Source organism: Sinocyclocheilus grahami, unplaced genomic scaffold (assembly GCF_001515645.1).
Source record: "Sinocyclocheilus grahami isolate Dianchi unplaced genomic scaffold, SAMN03320097.WGS_v1.1 scaffold231.1, whole genome shotgun sequence".
NCBI lineage: Eukaryota > Metazoa > Chordata > Actinopteri > Cypriniformes > Cyprinidae > Sinocyclocheilus > Sinocyclocheilus grahami.
This window is the reverse complement of record NW_015505410.1, coordinates 303427-322567: the sequence shown is the minus strand read 5'-3', so window position 1 is coordinate 322567 and position 19141 is coordinate 303427. Positions and strand designations below refer to the sequence as shown.

Below are 19141 nucleotides of genomic sequence, written 5' to 3'. Positions count from 1 at the left end.
ATGCTGTTCTTCTAAACCTTCTATTCTTCAAAGAATCAATTAATACAGAGTTCATCAAATAATTTTAAATGTAATAATTAAAAAAATAATATTGTACCAAAATAAATTGTGTTTCAAGACCAATTTTTGTACCCTTTTCATGAAAAGTGCCATCTCAGTCAATCTAATGCTTTTATTTGTGATTCCTGTCAGGTCTCTACATGGTTCTTCACAACATTCAGTGTATCAAGCCTTAAAGAGAAAGTCCATCACATAGAGAACCTCCAGCAGCTCTTCACCTGCATCCTGCCTGAGCAGATCGACATCCCTCCTTTCGTCCTGGAGTATGACACACGGGTGAGTATTCAGTCCTTTACCACACTACAATTGTCCATTGAGGATAAAGGACGTTACACTTAGAAAAAGATGCGTGTATGCAACTTGACCTTTACTAATTCTTTTGTATTTAATCTGTATTAAATTCTGTCAACATTTATTCATCGTCACGTTCTTCAAAACCTGCATTTCTTCTCCGGAACACCAAAGAGAGAGTTGAAGAATGTTTTAAAGAATCATTTAATCCTGTTTATAAAACTGGTCTGACTTAAAACATGAAACATCATCTTTGTGTTTCACAGAAGAAAGTAAGTCATAATATCTTGGAACAACATAAGGCTGGGTAAATTAAAATTTATTTTTGAGGTCAACTATTTCCTTAAGAGAGTTTAACTTTTAATAAACTGCATTTTAATATTTAAGTCTTCGGGAAACTTTTACAGAGAGCCAGATACCTCTCTGTAACAAATTCCCCACAGTCACACGTCAACAATGGCTTTTGCATTTCAAGATAAGTCAACTTTTAATTGTCATTATATGCAACTACAATTAAATTCTTGATTGCTTCTTCACAAATAATAGATAAAATAGTTCTAGTATACTGTACTACTAAATAAAAAATGAAGAAAAATAATAATACAAATACAATAAAGTGACACTGTCTGTAATGAGCTTAAAGTTTAGTGAAAGTGTCATGTTCTTAAACATGTTTAGGAAAACTATTAATCTCAAACATGCAAAAGATTTTCTCTATGCCTAAGGTAATTGAAATGTACAACTTGTGACCAATTTTAGATGCAATTATATGCAAATTCTTCAAACTAGTTTCCCTGTATGACCTGTTCTTTAAATGCAGCCTTTAGCACAGTTTTTTTTTTTTTTGGTGAAGCCGGTATATAAAAATATTCACTTTTTTAGTTCTTAATGAGGTCCTTTTTTGTTTTGAAATGGATTGCGTTTGGCTTGTGGAAAAGAGATGCTTAGAGGCTTATTTTTAACTGTTGACCCAAAGTATGGGTGGAGGAAAGTCTTTCCCCTCAGACTGAAAGAGGCCTCAGCCGTGAGAAACTCAGCCGTCTGCGTGCTGTGCTGCTGCTGCTTGCTCCAGCTCAAAGGAACACATCACATTTTATTTCTTAAGATTACTTCAACTTCTTATGTGGGATAGGGTGACATATTTAAGGAAACAGAGAAACAAAAAGTCAGTTCGTTTCTCTGGAATATGAGAAGAGAAAATGGGAAAATTATGGCTGTAGTCATCTGGCATTGCAGAATCTCATATTACCATTATAACGTATCATTTAACTCGACGTGAAGAACATTGCTTAATTTAAAAGTATGCGTTACCTTTGCTACCACTGTTGAATCCAAGCAAACTGATCTGACACTAATGTGATAAACGGATTTGTCACAGCTAATAGCAGACCATATCCATGCATTGATTTGACTGCACTCATTATTTAGTTGATTTTCATCATGTCATTGCTGAGGTCTTAGTTTTGCAGTGTTCTCACAGCATGCACATACACATGGCATTCTTCTAGAGTTTCATTCTAGGTGGGTGGTGTTACCTAGCGGTTAAAGGTCTGGGATGGTTACCAATAAGGTTAGGTCCAAGTCCCACTAGGCATGGAATTGAGCTACCACCATTATGCCCTCACTTTACCCCATGGGCATTGTTCCTGTTGTGATTTGGTGTCCACATTGATCTAGGATGATCCGATTGCAAGTGGGTCCAAAATGTTTTGTGGTCTGAATCTCATTCAAACTACATTCAGGAATGCATATGACCACATCACATTATGTAGTGTAAATGCTAATCTTATTGCCTCTAAGACAGTAAAGAACCACCTACTCCGCACTGATTTTTACACCTTTTATTTTATTTCAAATTCCGCATAAACAGATCATTACACACGCAGCTATGTGACACACTGAGTATTAGTGCCTTCTGAAAAACTAAATTATATTCCTCACTGTATGGTCATATACGTTTATTTTTCCCCCTTCTATATTTTAGATGTTGTTTTTTGTCTTTCTGTTTTGTTCCTGGATTAAAGGGCACTGGATTAAAGTACATTGAAAGCGGGAAGGAAGGCACAAAGGTGAGGCAGCTGTGAAGAATCGATCATGCCACTAATGTGTTAAATGGATGGTCTTTCTAGCGCCAGGTGCATGTCACCCTGTATTTATGTGTTCCCTGAGCAAGAGTGCAGACATACAGGCTTGATTAGAAATATATATTTTTTCTTGCTGCCTGTGTGTTTGTATTGTGTTGGTTACTTGAATAGATAAACCCGTTTTCTTTAAATGTGTCTGACCTTATTTTATGCTAGTATAGCGTGTGTTTTTGGTCTCTTTGCCTTGGCTTTGGATTCAGTCCTGGACTCCCTTGCTTCAGTATTTCCTGTCATTCTTTGATTACCCAGGAAGTTAATGGGCAGGAGGGGAAATGGCAGAATGTGTAAGCCAATTGCACTCAGCTTTCTCTCTTTGCCCATTTGAATAGATGCAGTGCCATGGAAAGGCACCTCAAATAACCCAGTCGACTTTCCATAAAGCATTGAAAGGCACATAAAGTGTTTTTTTTGTACCTCTATACTACAAGCATTGTTGGGGAGTAATGGTCTACAGTGTGTAATTTGGATTATGTAATCAAAATACAAAAATCTTGTCGTTGCATTGTAGAATATTAAAAATAATTGTACTACAATTATTTTTGTACAGATATCATGATTGCATATTGATTATTATCAGGCAACAGCAATAAAATAGTTCCTCATTTGTTGATTGGCTCAGAGGCTAAAATATGTGACCCTGGACCACAAAACCAGTCATAAGGGTCAATTTCTGAGTAAAAAAAGCTTTCCATTGATGTAAGATTTGTTAGGATAGGACAATATTTGGCCAAGATACAACTATTTGAATATCTGGAATCTGAGGGTGCAAAAAAATCAAAATACTGAGAAAATCGCCTTTAAAGTTGTCCAAATGAAGTTCTTAGCAATGCATATTACTAATCAAAAATGAAGTTTTGATATATTTACGGTAGGAAATTTACAAAATATCTTCATGGAGCATGATCTTTACTTAATATCCTAATGATTTTTGGCATAAAAGAAAAACGAAATGTTTTTTTGGCTATTGCTACAAATATACCCAAGCAACTTAAGACTGGTTTTGTGGTCCAGGGTCACATATGTTCGGTAGGCCTTCATAACATTTCTGAAGAAAGCAGTAGCAGGAACACAAACAGACTTGATCCCAGCCGACTTTGTTGTAGTGCTACATACATAAAGCAGTCTCATTCCTCATTTGACCACATACAGAAATAAGTTTCAACGAGACATATTGAAAATGTCCTTGCGTTCCGAAACATGCCTTAAATCCATCATAAGACTCCAGTTTAAACTGCTAATGTTTAATTAAAGTATTTTTGGTATCTAAACAACTTATAATTAATTCTGACATGTTTTGATGAAAATTTAAAAAAAATGGAAACTTTATATAAGGCTCTTTGTCTCAGAATATATTCTTTGTCAAATTAAATTAAGGTGAGATTTTCTTGTATGTGACTCAAAATAAATACAGAAATCTAAAAAAAAAGAATAATATGAAAAATTACACCGTGCAAAACCACATTTCAAATGTGAGAGAAACCCTTCGCTGAGCGATCCTGTAACGAAAGAAAACACAAAGCCCCAACCCTCTTTTCATTCGCACTAAAGCCTCTCAACACCACTTTGCACTTTTTTTCTTTGTTTTTAATGAATTTCCTGTGCTCTTTGAAACAATTTACACCATAATCGCTTATGTATTCATTTGACCCGAAGGCCTGAAGCACCTCTGTTAGATTGTCCTCACAGCTTTCAGGAGGTGAATCATCTGCCGTGCTGTGAGTCATTCAGTAGCATCCAAGCAGACACTCATTAATTCCCAGCACAGCACTTTCCTCAAGTGCTCATTTGGGTATTGGAATCCTTACATACTACTTCAGAATATCCTAGAAACCACAACCTTTATTAAATACTTACCTACTGAATATTTGTATTCTATGGTAAATACAACCTCTTGAGTTTGATTTACCATGCAGCTAGATCTAAATCTAAAAAAAAAAATGGAAACTTTATATAAGGCTCTTTGTCTCAGAATATATTCTTTGTCAAATTAAATTAAGGTGAGATTTTCTTGTATGTGACTCAAAATAAATACAGAAATCTAAAAAAAAAAGAATAATATGAAAAATTACACCGTGCAAAACCACGTTTCAAATGTGAGAGAAACCCTTCGCTGAGCGATCCTGTAACGAAAGAAAACACAAAGCCCCAACCCTCTTTTCATTCGCACTAAAGCCTCACAACACCACTTTGCACTTTTTTTCTTTGTTTTTAATGAATTTCCTGTGCTCTTTGAAACAATTTACACCATAATCGCTTATGTATTCATTTGACCCAAAGGCCTGAAGCACCTCTGTTAGATTGTCCTCACAGCTTTCAGGAGGTGAATCATCTGCCGTGCTGTGAGTCATTCAGTAGCATCCAAGCAGACACTCATTAATTCCCAGCACAGCACTTTCCTCAAGTGCTCATTTGGGTATTGGAATCCTTACATACTACTTCAGAATATCCTAGAAACCACAACCTTTATTAAATACTTACCTACTGAATATTTGTATTCTATGGTAAATACAACCTCTTGAGTTTGATTTACCATGCAGCTAGATCTAAATCTATCATATTTGTGCCGACAGGCTCTCTAGGATGTAGGTGTGTCTTGGGCTTATGTTGTGGTGATAGGTGCCTCTTGTCAATTTGCCTCTGACTTTTTACAGCGAGTGCCTCTCAGCCAGTCCGTGAACAAATGTATCCTTTACTACTGTATATATTTATTCGACTGTACTTATGAATATCATATCTGCTCTTCCAGGTTAACAGCCCTTATTACACGGCTCAGTCCTCAGGCCTGTGATGGTGTCAGATAAACCCAGAGCTGAGGAGTTTGACAGGACCTGACACTTTTCACTGGGCAAACACTCAACCCAATGACCCCGACTCTGATGTGAACAAGATGAACACAGACAAAAGTGCATCTTTGGCATTCCTGACGAGCAAGTTTTCTCTGTGATGGTGAGAGACTCTTGATCAATAATGCTGTATAAGCACATCCTGCTGAACGTGCTGTCACCAAAGGAACCGCCTGCCTGACCCAAGCTGTTTTTGGACAAGGTATGTTTGTGTGGTGTGTGGATGAAGAGACTGAATTTGATAAACATACTAAACCAATGTTTTGTACCAATGTGAAACACATGTACCAGTGTCTGCATGAATAATGGCTGGAAATAGCCGAAACAATTCTGGTTTGAATTTCTTATGTCCTTGTCCATCCAATCATCTGAAAGCCTCATATTTTGCTGTTTTGTAGTTTCATCTAATTTTGTCTGCAAAGTGCTTTTATCTTGATTCTCTTTTTTTTTTTTAGTCACCAAGCACTTTTACAGCTTTATCTGAGGTGTTAAACAACCATCACTACAGTTTTTTGAGGTTTGACAGGAAGCAACTTTTCCTCATGTGTGAGCGATGTGATGTTGGAAAGATTGCTTTGTAAAGCTCTAATATCAGGTTGGCCTGTTGAGATTTCCATTAGCCTAATAATAATACTCCTTTCTTCTGTTCCTTTAAGTGTGGTACACTGAGGTACACTAAAATCTTCCAGTGCACCTGTTTGTGTTTCGTTTTAAGCAGATTTACAAGCTTGGCCAAAGGAATATCACAGACAGGTCTGATCTCAAAGTGAAGCACTGTAAATAGGTCATTGTAGATACTGCAGATGCTGGCTGGTATTATTAATTCAGTTTTTTTTTAGTCTGCCCTTACTGTTGCCATGCAGTGATTCATGTGCTAAATTTCATACCATTTTAAATGAAGAATGACGTATGAATTATGATGATGAAAGTAATATTTGAATAAACAGAATATAAACATTTGATGTTATCATTAATCTTTGTTTGTGTGTCTTTACTGAATTATTTTGTGTAATTGTATGATCAGTGTATTTTCAGTTTGTCAACCCTGTGAAATGGGTTTCAAATAAAAGCAGCCTTTTATTTTCGAATGGTGTCAAGTATTTTTTCTTTAAAATGCTAGATTTTAAAATTTAACTACATTATTTCATGAAAAAAGGCTAGTTTTATCATTTTTGTATGAGGTTGTGCCATCTTTCAAATGATTGCATAGTACTTGTGATTTGCGCAAGCAAATAAATAGTTTAATCAAAATCAAATAATCGAAAAAGTATAGCTGTACTTTTATGACACCACTCACCAAACACCGTTTTCTATAAGATTTAAATTTATTTTTTTTACAGTTCAGAAATCACATTGTTTTAAGCTCTTTTTGTCATATTACAGTGTCTTTAAGTTGTTTTAAGGGAATTAATTTAAGACTTAAATGGAATGCAAAATTGTTTTTGAGGGTTGAGCAAAAGGATCAGTTCTAAATATCTTTGCATATCGAGCTGCAGCAATTCCTTCCCCATTTTTATTTATTTATTTTATAAAACTCTGTTGAATTGAGTGGACAGCCCTTTTTAATGTCCATTCTCATATTCACAGTCAGATTTGTCCAACAGCACATGATCTACTTCTGTCGTGCCGTTTGTTTTTAATCATTTAAGCAGTGCTGGTAAGGCAGCAGTCAGTCATGTGGTGAGGAAAATGAATCCGTCTTCAGCAGAGCTCTCACCATGTCTGAGGGGTCAGCAAAGAACTGCACTGCACTGAACTGGACAAGATTGCTTTGGCTTTACACTGAATCAGACCGAGTATGACAACATCATCAGGAATCAGCAGGGGGATCTGGGAAACGGACAATGTGCCTAATCATCACTGGCTGGTCTGCAGGCTTACAAGAGCTGTCCTTAAATAACCCTCCTTATATCAGTTATCATTTAATCAAATGCATTATTTACCTTATATATTCATACTACATGTATTCTCTGTTCCATGTGTTTTCCAATCATTAGTTTGGACATGATTCATGCACACAAAATAATAAAGGAATAGTTCACCCCAAAATTATCACTTCATGTCATTCCAAACTTTTTTTTTTTCATCTACAGAACACAAAAGAATCATTTTGATATCTAGTAGTTTCGATACCCATTGATTTTTATTGTATTTCATTGAATTTTTTTATACAAGTCAATGGGAACGGAAACCATTTGTTTATCGACATTCTTCAAAATATCTTTCATGTTCTGCAGAAGAAAGTCATACAGTTTTGAAATGACATGAGGGTAAGTATGAAGATAGAATTCTCATGTTTAGGTGAACTGGGCCTTTAAATGTGAATTATGATCTCATGGTTCTTTATCACAATGTGAAACTTTAAGCAGAATGAAATGAAACAGACTGATTGGCCCAATAGGCAACAGGATGATTAATTGAGGGAATGAACATAGACGCTCGTGCTCTTTTATCAGTGCTGGAACTGAAAATATGGCATTGATTAGCGCAGACCATCTGCTTATTGTACTGCTCTGGTCTGTGACTGCTGAAGTTGGAGAGCAGCACGGGTCATGTGTTGTGAGTATCGCTGCTCAGTGGGGGGCAGCAGCACACTTACTACATTTCTGGGTTGTTGATTCATAATGTAGAATATTACATTGTTTATCCACACGGATCCATTTATTGTAGAATTCTGCCTGTAAATGTTTCTGGGAAATAATATCATTCACGCACGAAGATGTTTATTTGAAACGCGACAGCAGGAAACTTCATGAAAGTGATGATATAAGCAAACAGTAAGTCATTTTTACTGACTGACATTTATACGGAATCTGAGGTTGTAACTCCACAAAAGCGAGGCAAATTTTTTTTTTTTTAAATGCAGTATCGGATACGAGTTCATAGACATAAATCAAATTCGAAAGATGAAATTCGGTTTTAAGTCAGAAACAGGATCCTGGCCGTATCTTATGGCACGTTGTCAGGAGCTCATCAGACTGTGATATGCAGGAAGTGGTAGTTTTATTGTAAAAATAAAATAGAAGAGTATTTTCTAGTTGGGCTACTGTTAAAATGCCAATGCAAATTATACATTTTGCTTTATTTTCTTTGTTCTTACAACCGTTCAGCTTTTTGTCATTCTTCCACTTTTATCTTTTCACCCTCTTTGTGAAAATAGCATGATTTTATTTATTTTGCGAAAAATTATGAATATTGTACATATTCAAAATAATAAAACGAACATGGATGAATGTAGGAGAGACCAGGATTTGTAGTCACACTTTCACTCCATTTATATTTGTTTATTTTTGATAAGTCAGTTTATGAGTATATATTGAAGTCTTGATAGCAACTGAATATTTCCACTGTTATTTCCAAGAAAAAAGATAAAGCATACTGACCACACAGCAAGGTAAGTTGTCACAATGAACTAGACATGAAACAGCCAATTAAAGTGTTTTTTTTTGGCAAAATACTAAAAAAATTTATAAAACATTAATGATCACTATCATCATCAAGCAGCAAAAATATAAAAGGTAACAAAAAGCATGGTTTTGACCAACAAACATTGCAAACTTTAACGTGAACTTCTGCAATTAACAAAATTAGTCTTTGTGACAAAAAGCCCCTGGTCTTTCCTATAATATACAAAAATTACAATATGATGAAGCATTTTATTATAGACTTCCTAGATCATGTCACACTGCTGTCAGTTACGCAAGCATGAACATTTGAAAGACTATCTGCCTGAAGACAATCATATGAAGTTTGTGACTCAGCGTAAAGCGTGTGGGGAGCTTGAGGTTGCGGCTCACAGGTTTCTGAGTAGTGTCAAACCAGGGGGAGGTGCAAAGGAACTTTGGGAGGTGTAATAAGATTGTTTCTGAGAAATGCTACAAACAAGGTCAAAAAACACCCAGCTTCGGTAGAGTTTACTCCCCCTTACCCCACCCCACCTCTCTCATTCTCTCTGTTTCAGCCACAAGAACATCTGGCATCCCTCCCTTCATCTCTCACCTGTTTCTCAGGACCTTGAGCTCCTATAAATGGCACCTCTTGAAAGATGTTGATGCAGGCAGTTAGTGTTTGAGCAGCCTGCCCATTTCCTGGCCAGGAAAGACAGTTTGCTTAAGCTGCTTGATTTCTCAGAGGATTGATAGGTTTGCCACTTGCACCTTCTGCTTATGTCACGCTGAACCCTCGTGAACCTCGACAGCCTTATGAGAACACCATGGGAATATTCTCTGCAGGTACTGCTCAACATATCACAAAGAGCATGTCAAACACACAATAATGTGTTTATCTTTTCTTTAACTGCTCCTGATACAGTAGCAGTAACCATTACATACATTACATATTAACTACATACAATTTATAACCTGGGAAACAGACATTTTCTTCATTCCACATACTAGTTACAGAACTCATCTCCTTTTTGCCTCAAAAACACAGCGGGTCCTGAAAACAACTAACACAGCAGCTTGATTGATAGTTTTGTGGGAATAAAGTCTCGGTATTCATCTTTTATAGTCTTGTAATGGTTCACTGAAATAAAATTTAAGACTAATTAAAAGTTGATCTGACAAGAGGCATAAATATTATGAAGAAACACATGCTCTCCCCAGCATAACCTCTGTGTGCACAGAAACCTGGCATGTTTTATATAACACAGGCTGTTCTCTGTGCAGTCAAATGGCCCTTATGCAGAAAGGCTGGTTATTTCAAACAGGGAACTTTCTCTCAGCCATATGTCTCTTATAAATGATAGCAGGCCTACTGGAGAGAGGGATTCTCTAGATAATGTGCAGTAACACTGTAAAGATTGTGCTGTGCTTTCATTGTTTCACTATACATGTTTCTATCAGCACTGTTCTAGAAATCAGTCATTGTTGGCCAGCAATTTTCACTCATTGTTCTCGCTGTGGCCTCCAGTGACTGAGCACAGGGCCTTAGTGGGAACATGCACACTAACTGTCCTGGGCCTTTGATTATCAACCACACACACACCTGCATGTCCTTACCTTTCATTTGAGTGCATGGAATATGGGAGAGTTCCAGATATTACTAAGTGAACTGTAAAAACAATTCCTCACACAACATTGTGCTAATGTGCACAACTAAATGTAACCATGGAAATGTAATGAACAGAATTCCACCATACACTTTTTTTTTCTAACAGGCATCACAACCATGAATTTAACTTGCTCTGATATTTTATTTAAAATAAATCAATAAAAAAAACCTATTTATTATTATAAATAATAATAATGTACACATTCATTTTCAGAAGTTTTTTTTTTTTACCTACCCACCTTATATAACTTATAAAATACTTTCAAATGAATATATATATATATATATATACACACATACATACACACACATACATACACACACACACGACATGCTGAGATTTAGAAATATTTTTATAATACATAAAAATGAGTAAATTCGTTTTTAAATGATTTTTTTTTTTTTTTTTAAATGTCATCATGTCCGAACAGGGAAGTTAGATGCATTTAATAGAGAGTACGTTGATCTGTAACCATATCTGTAAGCAGAAACGGGTCAGGGAATTTCCCTACACAGATATAGGTTTAAAGGGATAGTTCACCCAAAAATGAAAATGTGATGTTTATCTGCTTACCCCCAGGGCATCCAAGATGTAGGGGACCGTTTCTTCAGTAGAAAACAAACGGAGATTTTTAACAAACTGTTGCGGTCTGTCAGTCATATAATGTAAGTGGATGGGAATCACGGCTTTGAGAGTCATAAAACATACACAAACAAAACCAAATTAAATTTGACAGACTGCAACGGTTGGAGTTAAAAAATCTCCGTTTGTGTTCTACTGAAGAAACAGTCACCTACATCTTGGATGCCCTGGAGGTAAGCAGATAAACATAAAATTTTTATGTTTGGGTGAACTATCCCTTTAACTAATACAAATGTTTGGATAAATAGAGACATGTGGTCAATAATAAGAGGTAAATAAACAGGCTTTTAACATTTAATTTTCATTTAGCATACAAATAAATGTAAATCAAATACATGTACCAGTAAGGGCTAACTAAAGATTAGAATTTTTAGCCCACTGTGATGGATATAGATCAGGACTATCTATATCAGCCACAGAGAGCAGCTCAAGCCTGCAGCAGAGACTGCTGATTCATACTTGTGCTTTTAAGGGCAGTGGAGCAATGCAGCAGAGACCAACACCACAGGGGCCAGAGAACCCTTGGGAATGAACACCTCAGTGAACCAAGATCATTCAAACACTTGAAACTATCAGTCTCCACCATTATGAGAAAACACTGGAAGAAAGTCTCCCTCCATCTCAAATAGCAAATCTACGGTCACAGTCATCACTAAAGTTTGAAGTTTTTTTTTTTTTTTAAAGATTTTAATGTAGGAAAAGAACAACTTTATAGAAAATATCTATTATATTTATATTTTCAAAGAAAAGAACATGAAAAAAAGAATGGGCTTTCAATACTTTATTTTTCGCCTTGATACTCATTTTCCTTATTCTCAATTCCATCCAAAGGAAAATTATAGTGAGGTAAAAGTGCCGAGAAACAAAATGGCATAATGAATCTACATCATAAATCACCACGGCGACATCAGAGAGCCGACATAACCATTTCAAAATAATAGTGCGACTTCCATTTTTCACTTTTTTAAACTTTCACAATCATTAGCATCCTCACAGACAAACAAAACACACACAAAAAAAAAAAAAAGTAAACCAAATCTGTTGAAATCCACAACTCTTCTTGCAACATTGCAAAAGGGCTTCAAAAAAGGCCTCATTCATCATTAAGACTTGCACTTCAGACAAGCATGTCCAAATCCAATAAATCTCCTGCACAGTTACAGATGCATTCAGAGCTGTGTAACATCTTTGTCTACTGAATAAAGGGCAACACTGTGGAATATGGAATTACAGCTGACAGAGGGGACAAAGAAAAAAAAAACAAAAAAACAACGGAATATGAAATTCAAAAAAAAGTTCCCCCATTTTTAACACTCCCCTTTCAAGTAACATATTACACAGACTTCAAAAAGGAAATGATCCAAGCCTCATCACACCAGGCCTTATCTATGTGAAGCGCATTTGAACAAGATAAAAAGCACACAAAACTACTTTTTCATACATCAAAAAAAAGAAAAAAAAAAAGGACAGATTAAGGTGAGATTCTGTTGACCAGCCACTACAGATCATACAAACTAGCTTTTACACAAAAAAGGAAAACCAGTTCAACAATAGTACTTGTTCCTGATGAGCCAACATTTTATGTACTTTAAATTCCTTAGTAATACAATGCTTTTAAAACGGTTTCACTTTTCAGGAAGTTGGCTGAACAAGAGTTGTTACCCTCAAGACACGCTGTAGCCCTTTACCATGTCCCAGAGACACCCTAAAAAGAAAAAATGTTAAATTAAAAAAAGGGGGGGGGGGGGCACCTTATAGCTTGTCACAAGGCCTGTAAAGTGCATTCATTAACATGGGTATTTAAACAATTTCAAAAAAATCTGACGGCATTCATACTTCACCCTTGTTTAATGGACCGGCAAAAATCTATTGACACCAAATTGTTCTGAAACCAGAGGATGAGCTACAAGGTCTTTACATTGGTTTCATACATGAAACCCAAATGGGTCACCGCAAAAAAAAGGCACATGTGCCGTGTTGCTGGTTCAAACATTGCTTTAGTCTGCATGTCCCAAAAACGGAGAGAGGGGGGGGGGGGGGGGGGAAAAAAATCCATTCCAGCTCAATGCACTTTGGGGTGTAACCCACTGAATGGGAGGCCATGTGACCAGTCTCTCTTTACCCTAGAAGTCTGTGAGCGCAGATAAGAGAAGGAACGTGGCTCATGGTTATCTGGTGCATGTGCTTGTACAAGCTGAAGCAGCAGGAGCTGTGGCGCGTGAGCAGAGGTGAAGAGGAAACCTGAGGGGCAGGGGGCAGCTGTCGGCCATTACGTAAGAGCAGCTAGCAGAGTACTACCCTTCTCTGAATGGACGAATGTCGAAAGAGGAACTACACATGGGCATGATGGGGGGCCAGGACAAGAATAGACATTTACATAACTTAATACTGTCTAACATACAAAAGGCATGGAACTGGCTTTACATCAAATTCACTGACAAAAGGACCAAGACAGGAGACATCGAAGCCCAATAAAGATCAAGAGCAGCAACATCGATTAGATCCAAAACTGGAAAGGAATCCACACTGACATTCATTTACGTCCATGTGAATGAGCACGGGTATATTCCTCAGCTACGGCAACCCCTCCCAGACCTCAACTACCAGAAAAGGCTTTGTGACATACCAGCGTTCAATCCTCATGTACAGTGATGCTAGTCAGAAGCACAGGAAAGACAGTTGCCCCATTAGAAATTCCACCCCACATGCTGTCCATTCAAGGCACATCCCGAGAGGTGCAGGAAGGGATAATTTTAGAGCACTGTGACACTATTTGGCTTGGCTAGGCTGTTAGCTGGAGGAGGTCTTGTTACACATAGCAGTGTTAAGTCTGCTAATGGTCACAAAAAGCTCAGGAGGACATATCGTCCAACAGCTGAACCTTGTATGGACAAACATGACCTCTCTATCCCACTTAAACCGAGATGAAGGAAGGTTTAACCACTAGGGCTGAAAATATTCATTCATCTTCATAAAAATGGACTGTTTAACTGCTCTCTCTGCTCTATGGGAAAAGGAAAAGCATCTTTTTGTACATGCTGCAACCAAAGTCAAATTTCAGTCTCACCTTCGATGTAAACCTGTTCAGTCTTGCTAGTTACAAACGGCACAATTCTCAAAAACATACTGTAGAACACAAGTCATCTATATGCATTCACACAGCAAACTGAAGCGCATTGCTATGAATACTTTAACATGTTTCCGTTCACATTTCTATTTGAAAACAAAAAGAATTTAGCTGCCCACCAGTGTACCAAAAAAAAGCGAACAAAAACTCCTGATAACCCAAGTCCTAAAATACCTATTTCACCTGTGCTCACATTTTTCATATATTTTTCTCAATTTTTTTGTATTTTTTTCTCTCCAAATTTCTAAGAACATTATTACTTTTTTTGGCCTTTTTATTTTGTAACACGGGAAAAATATTAATTCGTCTCAATATGCATTTTCTTTCATTTTTAAGGTTAGAATATATTAAGGCACTATGGGAATTGTTTATCTTCAAAATGGAAAAAAAATGAATCTCTCAAGTCAGGGACAGAGATGAGAGCAAACATATCTGAAACTTTAGAATCTTAAGTAAAAAAAAAATAAATAAAAAAAGGAAAAAATAATTCAAAGCACTAAAATACATCACTTTAAATCAGAAATGTCTTGGCACATCTGCAGAGAAGGAAATAAAAGAAAAAAAAAGAAAAGAAAGGAAACACTTGTCATTTTAAATATCCTTTATGCCTACGGAAGGAAACATCCCTTACTGCCATATCCGGCTTTCTGGCCAACTCATGGATTTTGTTGTTGAACAAGCATCTTTGAGTCTTAGTTACAAGGCAACCAAGTTGGAATGGACTGGTTACAAGAGGCCACATAGTAGTTGTTGAAGTTCAGGTCTCTGACATACGGAGCCGGCTGGTAGTAACAGGTGACACTAGATGCATCAGGTATGGCATTCTGCTCGGCGAGCACCCGAAACGCCATCAGCGAGATGAGGTTAAGCGTCTGCCGCCTCTCGTGTCCCATGAGACACACGGTGCTCTCGTTCACGACCCGCCGCAGGATCATGAGGTAGTTGTACTTGCTCTTCTCCTCACCGACAAAGTGGCTTTGCAGATAAGCCTCCAGTTTGCGCTGTTGCTCACCAATGTCGGGAAAGTCAATGAAGAAACGGGAGCACATGTAGCGCTCCAGGGCCTTAAATTCATCTTCGTCCGTGGGCCTAAAGTCCCTCACCAGGAGGTTGCAGTATTTGAGCAAACCACCTCCGCGGATCTCCTCCGGCCGTTTGGTGGCAATGAGCTTGTTCCTGAGGTGGTCCAGAGCCGCAGCAAAGTCTCCGTACACGCTCTCCCCGACCACAGTAGGGTGGAAGTGCCGAGACATGGGGTTTTCTGAGAAGTCATAGTATGACAGAACAGAGTCCAATATGATCTGAAAGGAGTCCACGCTGAACTCAAACTGTCTCCGGATCGAGTCCACAAACTTAAGTTCCACATTGCGGCCGTTGTTGTTTGACAGCGAGATGAGGGACCAGCGGTCCTGCTCAGTGTACACTTTGACCAGCTTCTGGACATAGGCCTCTTTCAGCGTCATGGGAGTGATCTTCTCTTTGTTCACCCCCTCTGGCAGAAAGTTCAACAAAGTGCTCAGAACCACATCTTTGATGAGCTGGAACTCCTCTTCCCGAGGAAGGTCTACCCTGAAGATGACGTCCAGGTCTTTGTAGCTCCAGCCAATGTCCTTTACCAGCACGTGGCTGGCGGTGGAACCATTCAGACGTACATCTTTGACCATGATGCCCCTCAGCTCCAGACGGTTCCTAACCATCTGGACAATATCCTTCAGCCGGACCTCCAGGGTGGGAAAGTTGCCACGTCCGTGAACCGGCACGGCCTCCGTCAGCACGTCGTTCAAGCGGCTCACTTGCTCCCAGGTAAGCACACTTTGTGACTCACTTTCGCTGCTGGATGAGGCTGAGGCCATGTTTGCCATCTATGGAGTTTCCTGGAATAAAATATAAGTGCAAAAACAATTTCACTGACTCAATAAATCTTCAAAAAAAATCTCCTAAACTATCTAGAGTAAATATTTAGTTCGATAATTAGCTTGAACTGAAATAAAACACTGTGTACTTAAAGAACATTATATACAATGTCCAACAGGTTCACCACTCTCTCATAACAGAAGAGCTAACAATGATTCACAGGCTTTCCAGAGGGCCAAACAAACTCTATACAGAAACTGAAGCATTTATACCCCTTGTCCAAATGCCCACGCTTGCGGTCTTGGCCACTTGAGAGCGCGTGCGCGCGACAGGAAGTAAGTGTGCAAGTCTGTCCCATGTCTTCAAAATACCAAAGTGCAGTGCCCTTAATGGATACTAAGTCCACACTATCTCGAATACCGCTTCAGAGCGCTATTCAAGGCTAAGTGTATCCCATCATGCATCATGTTCTGGAAATAAATTGTGAGACTTTTTGCCGAGATCACGGAAACCTTTCCAATGCACGTTAAATATTAATATAATAATTAGATATTACAAATAATTTGGTAGAAAAACTGTTTACTTTTATTGGTGCAAAGAGGAGTAGTGGTGATTTATTTTGTACAACATTTGCAACTGCTTTTTACCATTTAATTAGAAGCACCACAAATTGAAATTATGTCATGTCTGTTCAGTAGTTCCTATAACATTTAGAAGTCGATTTTAAAATGCAAAGTATGTCAAATTAAAATAAAGCTGTGTAAACACTTGCATTTTTACAACACTAAGTGTGTCCCATCAGGTAATGAAAAGTTCGCCACACACTTGTGGTCTTCATGCTCACTTGAACACTTGGGCCAAATACAGCAAATACGTCATTTAAGTAGTCAAGTGCAGAGAACTGCAAGTGAGGGTATTTGGACAAATCCATAGTGTTACACTCAGCTGCTCCTCAATTAATTCAACATGATGCCCAATGAAACACATACAAACTAATCTCAAAAGAGCACTGATCAATCACGCACACTAACACTTAAAGACACGTCTAAACCAAATTACACTCATGGCTTAAATATCTTGTCAGAATATCATCACTATAGAATGTAGAATGTGTACAGGATTCCCATCATAATTGTAAAACAACCAGAGGAAGAATTTAAAGGATACAAGATTAAAATAAAAGTAAAAAATATATATATAATTTTTTACAGTCCCATTGACGTCTTATTAGGACATTTTCATCCTATTGGTAATAAGATTATTTATTGAAAATAAACGTGTTAGAAAATATCAGATTTTTATCTTTTTATGTTGGAATAAAGAAAAAGTTAGTCGGAATACTTTTGGATTGGTTCCAAATTATGATGGAATTACACATTAGACGAAGATAAAGATACATGGCTGGCTGCACGCGAACTCTGTATATAAACTTTATCAGAACCACAACGTAAGTAACGTTAAATAAAAGCATACGTACAATGTTACAAACAACGCATTTGGTTGGGAAAAAAAATCTAAACGAGTTCTTTGTTCGGAGTATGGTGTATAAATAAAAGACAATCGTTTAAAACAGCGCACGTGAGAGATCAAAAACTGCGCGAGATCAGCGTTCAAACCAAGCAAACCAAACACATTTAATCCGAAACGCAAACTTTAAAGTGAATCGTCCGACTGCATCAGAATCACACAGAGCCAACGCGTTGGTATCAAGCTATACACATGAACGAGGTCCACCTACTGTTCTCAGCAACGTGGTCGGCACAAAGTAGTGGATGTCAAACAGGGTTTCGCACCAACACCTCCATCCATCCGCTCAGTCTCCAAACACTAGAGCTTCAGTTCTGAAGAGCACACACATGCGCGCTCTCTTATAACTGCCTACAAAACAACCTGGTTCCACGCACCTCCACTGCGCACTATTTTTCTGAAGCCTTGCCATCAACACACACATCATCGCACATTAACATATTTATTTTATTTAACAGATAAAACCATAAATAATCTGTCTGTATTTTACTTACCCTTACTCCCATGTTAAGGTGCGCAATACAAAACATCTATGGGCTAAGGCTCTATATGGAATTCAAAAGCATACGGCGTTCTATTCGTTGGTATCAATGCGCCAGGCGAAGCCTGTGATTGGCTGATGAGGTTTTTGTGTTGCCAGGCAACCACAGGCACGTGTCGAATTTGACGTCCGGCTTTTGCAGAGAGTAAAGCAGGTTATAACTAACTGGAACACATTTGGTAACCTGAGGTTTGAGATTACCTCAAATATTCATGTTTTTCAGAAGGTGCATTAGGTAAGCTTGGCATCAGTTCAAAATATTTAAAGCTCAGCCTCTTCTTGTTGTCAAGAGTGGAAATTATACAACAAATAAAAGAATTTGCTATTGTTTGATGATGATGATCAAACATGTTAAAACAAAATATAGGCCTATATATTTTTTTCATTTGATGATAATAATAATAATAATAATAATTCATTACATTTATATAGTGCTTTTCTAGGCACTCAAAGCGCTTTACATTGTCAGGGGGTATCTCCTCGTCCACTACCAGTGTGCAGCATCCACCTGCATGATGCGACGGCAGCCATAGTGCGCCAGAACGCCCACCACACACCACACACCACACACCACACACCAGCTTACTGGTGGAGAGGAGACAGAGTGATGAAGCCCATCAGTAGATATGGGGATGGTTAGGAGGCCATGATGATCAGAGGCCAATGGGCAAATTTGGCCAGGATGCCGAGGTCACACCTCTGCTCTTTTCGAAAGACATCCTGGGATTTTTAATGACCACAGAGAGTCAGGACCTCGGTTTAACATCTCATTCGAAGGACGGTGCTTGTTGACAGTATAGTCATATATGATCAAATAAAAGGCAAAAAATGGAGGCTAGGAGGAAGAGATGTATTGTAACGTGCATTTGTAACAAAAGCATCTGTGTATTTCTCTTAAAATTCTGCTGCATCTAGCTGACTTTCATTTCTATATATGAAGTGTTAAAATATTCAAGAATGTAGTCAGGTAGGTAATACTGCAGAAATATTCACATATGCATAGTGATGATAAGTACTAACCCTCACAAGGTGATAGAACTGTTCACATCAGTACAG

At 37.8% G+C, this 19141-nt stretch overlaps 1 protein-coding gene and 1 long non-coding RNA gene across 4 annotated transcripts; one reads left to right on the top strand and one right to left on the bottom strand.

Moving 5' to 3' along the window:
* Positions 1–188: 188 nt before the first annotated feature.
* Positions 189–6295, top strand: LOC107597371 (uncharacterized). Its single transcript, XR_001610454.1, has 2 exons — positions 189–336; positions 5242–6295. It is a non-coding gene; the product is annotated as an uncharacterized lncRNA (long non-coding RNA).
* An 8352-nt stretch (positions 6296–14647) lies between these two features.
* Positions 14648–18080, bottom strand: tent5c (terminal nucleotidyltransferase 5C). Of its 3 annotated transcripts, none has more exons than XM_016288389.1 (2): positions 18039–18080; positions 14648–16037 (listed from the first exon to the last, which is right to left on the bottom strand). In XM_016288389.1, exon 2 carries the CDS (start codon positions 16023–16025, stop codon positions 14856–14858), a length of 1170 nt encoding a protein of 389 aa, XP_016143875.1. In that variant the 5' UTR covers positions 16026–16037; positions 18039–18080; the 3' UTR covers positions 14648–14855. The 3 variants fall into 3 exon arrangements, with proteins under 3 accessions (XP_016143875.1, XP_016143874.1, XP_016143876.1); XM_016288388.1 differs by lacking the exon at positions 18039–18080 and adding an exon at positions 17756–17865; XM_016288390.1 differs by lacking the exon at positions 18039–18080 and adding an exon at positions 17495–17513.
* Between the last annotated feature and the right edge of the window lie 1061 nt (positions 18081–19141).

Coding starts and splice junctions, on each gene's coding strand:
- tent5c (XM_016288389.1), bottom strand. CDS start 16,025: ATGGCAAACATGGCCTCAGCCTCATCCAGCAGCGAAAGTGAGTCACAA.